Source organism: Lycium ferocissimum, unplaced genomic scaffold (assembly GCF_029784015.1).
Source record: "Lycium ferocissimum isolate CSIRO_LF1 unplaced genomic scaffold, AGI_CSIRO_Lferr_CH_V1 ctg22333, whole genome shotgun sequence".
Classification (NCBI taxonomy): Eukaryota; Viridiplantae; Streptophyta; class Magnoliopsida; order Solanales; family Solanaceae; genus Lycium; species Lycium ferocissimum.
Genome location: NW_026720271.1, coordinates 1 through 10,174, shown reverse-complemented (window position 1 = coordinate 10,174; position 10,174 = coordinate 1). Strand labels below are relative to the sequence as shown.

Sequence of the window (10,174 nt, the reverse complement as noted above, 5' to 3'; positions counted from 1 at the left end):
TAAAGATAAATGCATGAATAAATATAAATTAGGACAATGCATGAATAAATGTAAAGATAAATGCATGATTAAATATAAAGACAATGTATGTAATGTATATAAAAATATAAAGGCTATGCATATAATGAATATAAAGACAAGATATATAAAAGCGTAAAGACAATGTATGGAAAAAAAAGAAAAAGAGGAGGAAGATGCTAGTCTTGCTAGTCTTCCTATGAAAAGAAAATATGAAGAGTGTAGAGAGAAGAAAAACATATGTGAGGTAGTGTGAAGTGGTGAGAAAAATGAGAGGGGAAGTCCTCCCTTATATAGGCAAAGGTAAACCACTTTTTATCCAAACCCATGTGCTAAAACCATGGGCTTCACAAAACCATGTGCTAAATCTTATCTATGTTTAAAAAATTAATTGCTCCGATTTTCTCTCGCACCGACGATCGTACTAAAATATAGTTAAATAATAATGTAAGTATAAAATATAAATATTAATATATAATATATAAAAATGTCTTTGCTATAAAATTAAGAAATAATTATTAATTGCACAAAAAATGGTAGTATTATTTGTACATGTGCAAAAATAATGATTCTTGAAAAATGACAATAAATTGATAAAACTCCTAAAATGAGGACAATTATCAATAAATCATCGAAAAATGTAAAAATGTGTAAAAAATGTATTTCGCGCTCTTTAATGAATCAGGGCCCCCCAAAACGTTAATTTTAAGCACGTCGAGCCAAAATTAGGTGTCAACAATCACGGATAATGGCGCCAATCTGAACAGTCATTTCATGAAGGACATTAGTGAGCTTGAGCAATTAAAAATCACTCATAGGAACTCTACCACCTACCGGCCTCAGATGAACGGAGCTGTAGAAGCTGCCAATAAGAATATCAAAAGGATCTTGAGGAAAATGGTTGACAACTAAAAAAATTGGCACGAACAGCAGTCTTATGCTCTGTTGGGATACAGAACAACAGCCAGAACTTCCACTGAGGCAACTCCATACCTCCTCATTTATGGTACGGAAGCAGTCATACCCGCTAAGGTAGAAATCCCTTCACTCAGAATTATCCAAGAGGCAGAACTGAAAGATGCAGAATGGGTCAAGAACCGTTATGAACAATTGGCCATGATAGAGGAAAAACGAATGGTGGCAATGTGCCATGGACAGCTGTACAGACAGAGAATGTCTAAAGCCTTCAACAAGCGGGTCAGAACTCGACTTTTCCAGATTGGACAACTCGTGCTCAAACGAGTCTTCCCTCACCAAGAGGAGTATAAAGGGAAATTCGCACCGAACTGGCAGGGACCATACATGGTTAGGAAAGTACTTTTAGGAGGAGCTGTGGTTTTAGCCGAGATGGACGGGCAAGAGTGGCCCAAAGCCATCAATGCAGACGCACTCAAGAGATACTATGTTTCGGATCCTATTTTGCTTGTACTCAGATTTCTAATTTCTTTGTAATTGCACCTTTTTTCTTGTAATCGTACTAGAATAGGAGCAAACAAACCGTCTATGTAATGAACTACGCAATGACCTGAATTCCCACGATAGGATACATAGGTAGTCCACACTAGACTCGGTTGTTTTATTAGTAAAACCAAAACTCAATTACTTTATTCTGAACTACGTTTGACCTGAATTCCTGCTACGACAGGATACGTAGGCCTTCTCAAGCTCGGTCATCATAAAGAAAAACCAAAAATCGCTAGGACACCTCAGAGACAGTAAAGCAAAAGAGTCAACGAAATCGGGCTCGCGAGGGTTGGTATAATAGTCGGGCGATGCCAACCCTACACTGGGGCAGAATTTTTGAGGAAACCTGAAAAATTCCTGTCAAAGGTAGTCAACAAAATAAAGGGCAAAATAGAACCGTACACTGGGGTAGAATTTTTAAGGGGACCTCAAAAATTCTCGCTCAGCAAAACAACATAAGGGATGACCAGAGCAAGTCCTGAAACAGAGGCAAAATTTTTGAGAAAGGATCTCAAAAATTCTAAAGTCAGCAACCATGCTACCAAGAAGAATCAACAGATTATAGTTCAAAGAAGACACACGTCATGACACAAAACGAAATAAAACATTTCTAAAAGGAAAAACAACGCGCATTTTACAAACTTTATTTTAATATTTTAAAACTAGTAGAAGTAGGTCACAAAAACATCTCTCGAAATACCGAACCCAAGGGGGGTTCAAAGGGGTATCAAGAGGAGACACCAGGCAGGAAGGCGACCACGTCGATCGGCTTCTTAAGAAACTCACAAATTTTCTGTGGATGTAGGTTCCTCTTTACAGGACAGCAGCAAAGCAAAAGCAAGAGCCCAAACGGAAGAGAAAGATCGAAAGGATCATAACAAAAACAGGTAGTAAAGACACATCAGGCCAAAAGGGTCACAATGAATGAGCATAAAGACATATTCGACCAAAAAGGTCATGACAAAAAACAAAGGGGCATATCTGACCACGAGGGTCACAACTTGCACTACGGACGAAAGAAAGATCATCCAGCCACAAGGGTTATATATGTCATCTCTTAATTTACTTTCAAGTTCTTTATTTAAAAACAGCCAAGAGGGCCATTCATACAAACAAGCCAAGAGGGCCATTCATACAAACAAGCCAACAGGACCATGCATACAAACAAACCAAGAGGGCCATGCCTACAAACAAGCCAAGAGGGTCATTGATACAAACAAGCCAAGAGGGCCATTCATACAAATAAGCCAAGAGGGCTATGCATACAAACAAGCCAAGAGGGCTATGTATATAAACAAGCCAGGAGGGTCATTCATACAAACAAGCCAAGAGGGCCATTCATACAAACAAGCCAAGAAGGCCATTCATACAAACAGCCAAGAGAGTCATTCATCTAAATTTCCATAAGAATAGCTGCATATTGTAAAAATCAAGAAACGAGTACACAGCCGTCCAAAAGGAGCCGGTTGCTGAGTCAGATCTAGACAACTTGCGGAGCAAACGTGGAACTTTTTCTTATGCAACCGGTCAAGATAGGGTGCCCATGAGAGTCAAGCTCTCTGACCGGGATTCGCAAGCCATCCAACCTCAGACTCATCCACTACTTGTCCTGTTTCTCTCTTTCCTTTTGCTTCAAAAAACCGCAATCGATTAGATACACAGAAGGAAGTCTGAGAGTACCCCATCATAAGAGATTTACTTCTCTCCAGCGTGTCGAACTACATGTGACCTGATTCCCAGGAACCAGGGATATGTAGGTCAACTCAAGCCCCGAGAGTCAGTCACATTCTAACAAGACTCCTTGGGAAACCTAACCACTATGTTGGGATGCCCAGGAACTTTGTTACAAATCACTTAAAGTTTTAATTGAGTCGAACTACAAATGGCCTGAGTTCTCATACGACATGAGATATGTAAGAAACCCGAAAACCAGGGTCCGGCCATGTATGTGGAAATTGCATAGAGACAAAGGGTACAACAAGTCGAGTCAGTCAAAAATTAGGGTTAGTCAAATTTTGTTGCTCAGAAATGGTCCCGCCATCCCCGAACACCGAACGGGCACCTGTTGACACCTAATGTTTTACCTCCCGTAAGTCATTTTAATCACTCGGGGTCCCTGGGTAATAAGTGGATAAGCTGAATATCTCTAATGGTTTAAATGAATTATACAAAAATGCATAGGTCAATATTTTTTTTTTCCTTTTAAATCAGCAAAAAGATTTTGCATGCATCATATTTTATTTAGAGAATAATAAATAATTTTCAAGATATATGGTTGAATTATTCTGGTTTAATCATTTAAAGTTATTTTGTTTAACATTTCTCTTTTATTTTCACCTCTAAACTTTGGATAATTTAAATAGTTTAAGTAATTAATTATTTACCTTTTCTTTACTACTCCTGATTTTTACAAAAAATAAGTATAATCGCCCTTTAATGATTTAATTAAACTAGTTAATTAATTAAATAATAATTATTGTAAAACTGAGCCCTTTTCATGTATACTTTCCCCTTTTCTTGGCTTTTGGCCTTAGTCTCAATTAATTTAATTGATCTTTCATTTAAAGGAATTAGCTTATATTTTGGGAAATTAGCCTGTCGGTACTTTATTTAAAATAATATGTTGTCCTAATTTTCTAAAAAAAGAATTTAGGTTAAAAGGCCACAATTAAAATGAATGCGTTGGACCAATTGAATTTCAGGCCCATCAACGACTTAACCAACTTTTAAAAATCATTTCTCTTTTATTTTATTTTATTATTATTAGTTATTACGAAATACATAGCAACCTATTTTCCCCATGGTTTAAATTTTCTTTAATAGTATTTTTAATTATAAATGGTTAATGACTAAGTATATTCAACATATATGTGAGATATATGTGTATACACCAAGTGTATACACAAAGAAGAGAGGCCCATTTTATTCCCAAAAAAATGGTTAGACCGAGTCCAAACCCAATAGGGGCTGACCCGGCCCAAATCAAATGATAAAGGGGTAACTACCCTTTTTCACTTATCATTTTCAGAAAAGGAAAGGGCCAAACACCCACTGCCCTTCTCTCTTTCCTCTTCCAAAGAAACCCTAGCGCCGGCTGTACTTTCCTTTCTCTCTCATCGCCAAATATGGCAAATGATTCAAAGGTCTCAGACCTCAACAGCTTTTTGTGTATCCAAATGCATGCAAAAATTAATGATTCAACGATTTCTCACTCAAAATCGTTCCAAATACAGTATAAGTCGCTTTCATCTTCGATTTTCCTTTTAGTTTTTGAATTTATTACATGATTTCTGCATTTGTTCTTTATTTTCGCTATTATATTGTTGTATTTTGTTCGATTCTTATTGGTTGAGTACAAACGGGCCAGATCGAGTAGAACCATACTCAGATCTTGCCATGTGTTTTGATTCTTGTCGATTTCAACCGTAGATCTTCATTTGCAAGGGTGATTTGAACGAAACTAGTGCATCCCACATCGATATTTATCAGGTTTTTCACAGCCTTGGGGTTTGGGGTTCTATTTATAGAACCCTAACCTTCAAATAAAGAACAAGTTTTCAGCACTGGAAAAATCAAAGAAAGCTAAAAGTTTAAGTTAAAAACTTGAAATTTAAGCAAAGTATTATTTTTAGACTCAAAAGAAAACCTCTTCGTATGTTTGAGTCTCTCAGTCAAAAATTTATTAACTTTTTCTCCTTTGTTGTGGTTGAGTTTGGGTTGGAAGCACAAGAGGCTTGTGAATCTGTTCTTGACAAGGGCTACATCGAAAAAAGGTAATACCCATCCCCTCTCTTATGTTCTTTGTTAATTTATAAGTTAGTATTTAGTCTGTATTGTTAAAATGCTCTTGGTTGATGGTTTTGTAGTATAATTGTTAATTTAGGCATTGTTTAGCAATCTTTAGAGTAAATCCTTCACAAATATGATGATGTACTTATGTGTTTAATTTAGTACATGATTATTTGGTTTAAGGTGAGTACGCTAGATCCGTGTTATAACTTTGAAAAGATATTTGAGGTTTGTTGGAATTTGAAAATGGCTTGTGTGACCTTGAATTTTTTATAAAGATCAACTATAAGATAGATTTAAACTAAAAAATAGCCCATATATAAGGGAACTACACTCAAAAAAATTCAAGAAAAGAACTTGATATGCAAATAACAAGACAGATCTTACGAGAATTTACACTAAATAAACAATTCATGCAAATACCCACACATTGGAACTCGAAGGTCAACCGTATAGTAGGGATCCATAATACTAGGGTGCCTAACACCTTCCCTACGGGATCACCAGAACCCTTACCTAGAACTTTGGATTAAGAAGGATTTTTCACGGTGTATGAATAAACCCTTCAAAACTGGTTTTCCTAATTTCCTAAAAATTAGGTGGCGACTCTTTTAAAACAAAGTCCGAAAGAGCACCAACGAGTTCGAAGTAGCTTTTTCTGAGCGCTAACCCCGCCCGCGAAAATGCGAGTCGTTACAGCAGGACCAACAAAAGAAATCACAAATAAGAGAACATACCTCTCTCGTATACACCATTTAATTCTTTCTTTCACACTATTCAATTTCAACATGATCATGATTAAACTACAGGCTGACAGTCAATCTATTAACCAATTTTCAACTAGATTAATTCTAATCAGTCTTTAATGAGGGCTTAATCCTACAGTTCCTACAATTAATCACCTCTTTTCCATTTTTTTTTTTACTTTTCCCCTTTTATCAAACTCTGCACATTTAGGAGTAGACCATTTCCAGGTGAGGGACTTGTAACATAAGCCAACATATCAAGTTATGAACACCATGTGCATAAGCAACAAATTTGATCAAGAAAACCAGCCTTAAGCAAACCAAAAAGGGAAACAGAGTTCACATTCAAGTTCCATGATCATAATGGTTCTAGGATTTGCTATGAGTCATGGACAATTAACATACACTTGTCACAAACCACAGGTGATTATACATAATCTAGCCTACATTAGATGATGACTCAACCACAGATACAGCCATGAACAACCTATCAAATTGTAAGCTTAAGGTATGAACCTGATACTCCTTCTGTTTTAGTGTTGATTAACAAACAAAATAGACTATTGACTTGTCTTATTTTACTCTATTCTAGGTGAGCAAGATCATTTAACAGGAAAGGAAAGAAGCAATAAGGCATCCTATTGTGCTCAGAGATTCAGCAAACAGGTTCACATTTTTATCGAAGTGTTCCTTTATTTACTTATTTTCAAAAAGAAAGAGAAACATATCAGGGATTGTGTCCAAAACAATTTGTCAAGTTCAAACAGCCCAGTTAAGATTTTGACAAAAGACCTCACTTCACAATAGGGGCCATTCATGACTGATTAGCAAAATAGGGGACTTAGCTATAATCACAAGCACACACTACCAAAAGAAATCACCCACATTTCATCTGTACTAACACATAGACTGTCTCATCTTCCTTGCTTTTTTAAATTAAGTTGAACTTTTTATATTGACTCTACTTAGGATTATGATCAGTAAACTAGCAAAAACATTCAAGAAAAGACAAGGGAAAGGGAAGGGGATTTTCAAAAAAAAAAAAAGCACTTCACACACACATCTTTATAGTGAACACAGAACCTCAAGATCACATGAACAAACAAGACCAATAAGTAATTCAACAACCTACTTATTAAATGAACTTCACAATAACACTTTCCTCAATTCCTATTATGTTTGTTATTAAATAAAGCACATATTAAGTATAGAACCCCAAATAAGGCATACTTAGCATCATCAGGCATATAAACATAACTAACCTACAAACATATTCAAAACTAGGCAGAATACTAAATACTTAATACAAAATGAAAAGAATTAAATTAAGGTTCACCTTTGAAGTGCGCAACCAAGAAAAGAATGGATTTGGGAGCCTCTGTGCTTCCAAATCTCAGCAACCCAGCCACACACACGGAAAAAAAAAAATGAAGTGAGGACCAAATATTTTAACTAAAAAAAAACAACTATTTAGTGTAGGTTTTCAAAATTCTTTTTACTAAGAAGTTTTTTCTGAAAAATCTAAGTTTTTCAACTTCCTTTTTTTTTTTCTCAAATTTCTCTATATATATTTTGAGACATCCCACTTTCAAAGACAACTTGTTCTTGTATGAGGATCGGGGTTCTATTTATAGAACATCAAAGTTCAAACGAAACCAAACAACAGTCGATGTGGGACAAAACCCCCTTTCTCACAATCCAAACCAAATAGCCAACAAATCGACGATCCAGATCTAAGGTAAGCCAACATACGGTAAGATCTGACCCTCTTTTAGGTCGATTTGACCCAACAAACGTAGACCAGTAACAAAATACAAGCAAAAATAAACTGCAAAGCAAAAGATAATGGCGATTTTGACTAAAAATTTGAAAAAACCAAGTAAAGTAAAGATTCATTACCACATTTGGACAAAAGCAGTCGTGGAACCAAGTGTATATGCGATATTTCATCAAAAAGGGCATACAGATGCTGTGCATGTGAGCACACGCCTGTAAAAGTGCCATTTTTGGCATGAAAGAGGCGAGAAATATATTGCGGCTACCTACGATTTTACATGAGAAGGGAAAGGAGGAGAGAGAGAGAGAGAAGCGGGTGAGGAGGGGGGGGGGGGGATAAGAAAAGTGAAAATGAGGGTTTGGGGGGGGGGGGGTGGGAGGCATATGACTGATTAATTAAAAGGATTGGGCCGGGTCACAGCCTGGCTTGGGCTTGACTTGGTCCAAATCCGAATTTAAATTAAAAGGGCCTTAATTTTTCATGTAAATATATATGTATACGCTTGGTGTATACATTGGGTATATCTAATTCCCAAAACAAATAATCAGAAATTAAAATTGGAGGAAGTTTTAATTACGGGCAAAATTAGGCCGTAGTTATTTTAAAATAATTTTAAAAAGTCGATCAAATTGTAAATGGGCTTAAAATGGCCTTAATTAATTAGCCTAGCATAATTATTTTAATTATGCCATTTTTAATAAATTTTGGAAATTAAATTAAACCTATTATCACATGTTCACAGGCTGATTTTGCAAAAACAACTCTAATTTCTTTAAATCATGGACTGACTAAATTAATTATGGCCAAGGCAAAAACAAAGAAAAAAAATATATCTATATAAAAGGCTCAATTTTGCAATCACTTAACTGATTAATTAATTAATTAGCCTAATTAAAACATTTAAGGGAAATTATGCCTATTTTATAAAAATCAGGCGTTAAAAAGGTTAAATAGTTAATTACTTAAATTATTTAAATTATTCAGATTTTCAAAGATAAAATAAAATGGAAAGTAGTATTTGCAAAATAATTTTAAATAATTAAATTTAACAAAATATCATGAAAATGCTCATTAATCTCTAAATAAAATTTATGATGCATGAAAATCCTTTTTTGTTAATCTAAGGGGGAAAAAATATTGATGTGGACAATTTATAAAAATCACTAAAGGCTTTTAAAAATGGTCAGCTCATTTATTTATTATCCGGAGATTCTGAGTGATTGAAATAAATTACGGGAGGTCAAAAATTAGGTGTCAATAACTGTTTTACAAACCTGCAATTTAGGCTGCAGCTCAACTTGTGTTTCGCAGGTTGAACACCAAAAATCGTGTCTTGCTGGCGCAACTTGCATTTGGTATACGTTTCGCAGGTCACACCTGCCTCTCACATGTCACATCTGCATCTGGTAGGTCGGACTTGCGTTTCACAAATCGTGCACTGCTATAAAAGTATAGATCGTGCAATTCTCAAAAAAAAAAATCATTCCACTTCGTTTTCAGCCGACTTTTTGAGGAGAAAAGACCTTAGAGCTTCCCTAAAATTCCTGTGGTGAGTTATTCCTCAAACCCCAAGTATTATTACATCTTATTAACAAGGATTAACACCTATATACAGCTTATAAACAAGATTCTACTCTACAATCCTAGGATTTTCAAGAAAACCGTCTGAAGGATTCAAGTTTAGATTTTTGGGATTCTTTGATGAAAAACAAGAAGCTATATTGGGCTTTTATTATTTAGGGCGTCAACAACAAGCTCTTGTGAACCCAAGAATTGGTATGTGGACTTGTCTTCAAATTCAAGAAGCCCAAGGATGATTTCAAGCCCAAGAAGCCAAGTTAAAATTATTTCCTTCTTAAATTAGGATTAGCTGTTTTCCTTGTTCTAGTAGGTTTTACTTTTCCCTTTCCTTGTAGAATAGGGATTTTACTTTCCTTGTTTTTAGCTATTTCCTTTCTAGAGTAGAATAGGGAGTTGTAGTCATCAAAGAAGAGACCCTAGGCCTATATAAAGGGTTCTTATTCTTTGTTAAACACTATTCACGTTTTTAGCATAAACCTAAGTTTTGTAATAGAGTTATTTTCTCTATTTAGTGTTCTTTATCTTTGTTTTTGGTTCCAAGCAAGGTGGTGATAGTCTTTATCTTGTTTTCAATAGCGTGTGGTGTTTCTTTATCACGTAAGTTGATTTCAAGTGGTGACTTAGGAACTTTGTTGGTTCTTGATCATTCAAGAACACATTTCTTGAAAACAATTTCGTTCTATTTCATACCCAGAACCCTAATTTTCTTTCCATCATTGTAGCCTCAATATTTACTTGTTTTAAACGATTCAAGAGCCATTTTTATAGTTCAAATCGTTGTCTTTCTCCTCGTCTTCAA

At 35.4% G+C, this 10,174-nt stretch overlaps 1 protein-coding gene across 1 annotated transcript; it reads left to right on the top strand.

Annotated features, from left to right (window-relative positions):
• The first annotated feature begins 166 nt into the window (after nt 1-166).
• Nucleotides 167-2,410, top strand: LOC132043241 (uncharacterized). Its single transcript, XM_059433718.1, has 3 exons — nt 167-265; nt 949-1,443; nt 2,288-2,410. Exons 1-3 carry the CDS (start codon nt 167-169, stop codon nt 2,408-2,410), a joined length of 717 nt encoding a protein of 238 aa, XP_059289701.1.
• Nucleotides 2,411-10,174: the final 7,764 nt, after the last annotated feature.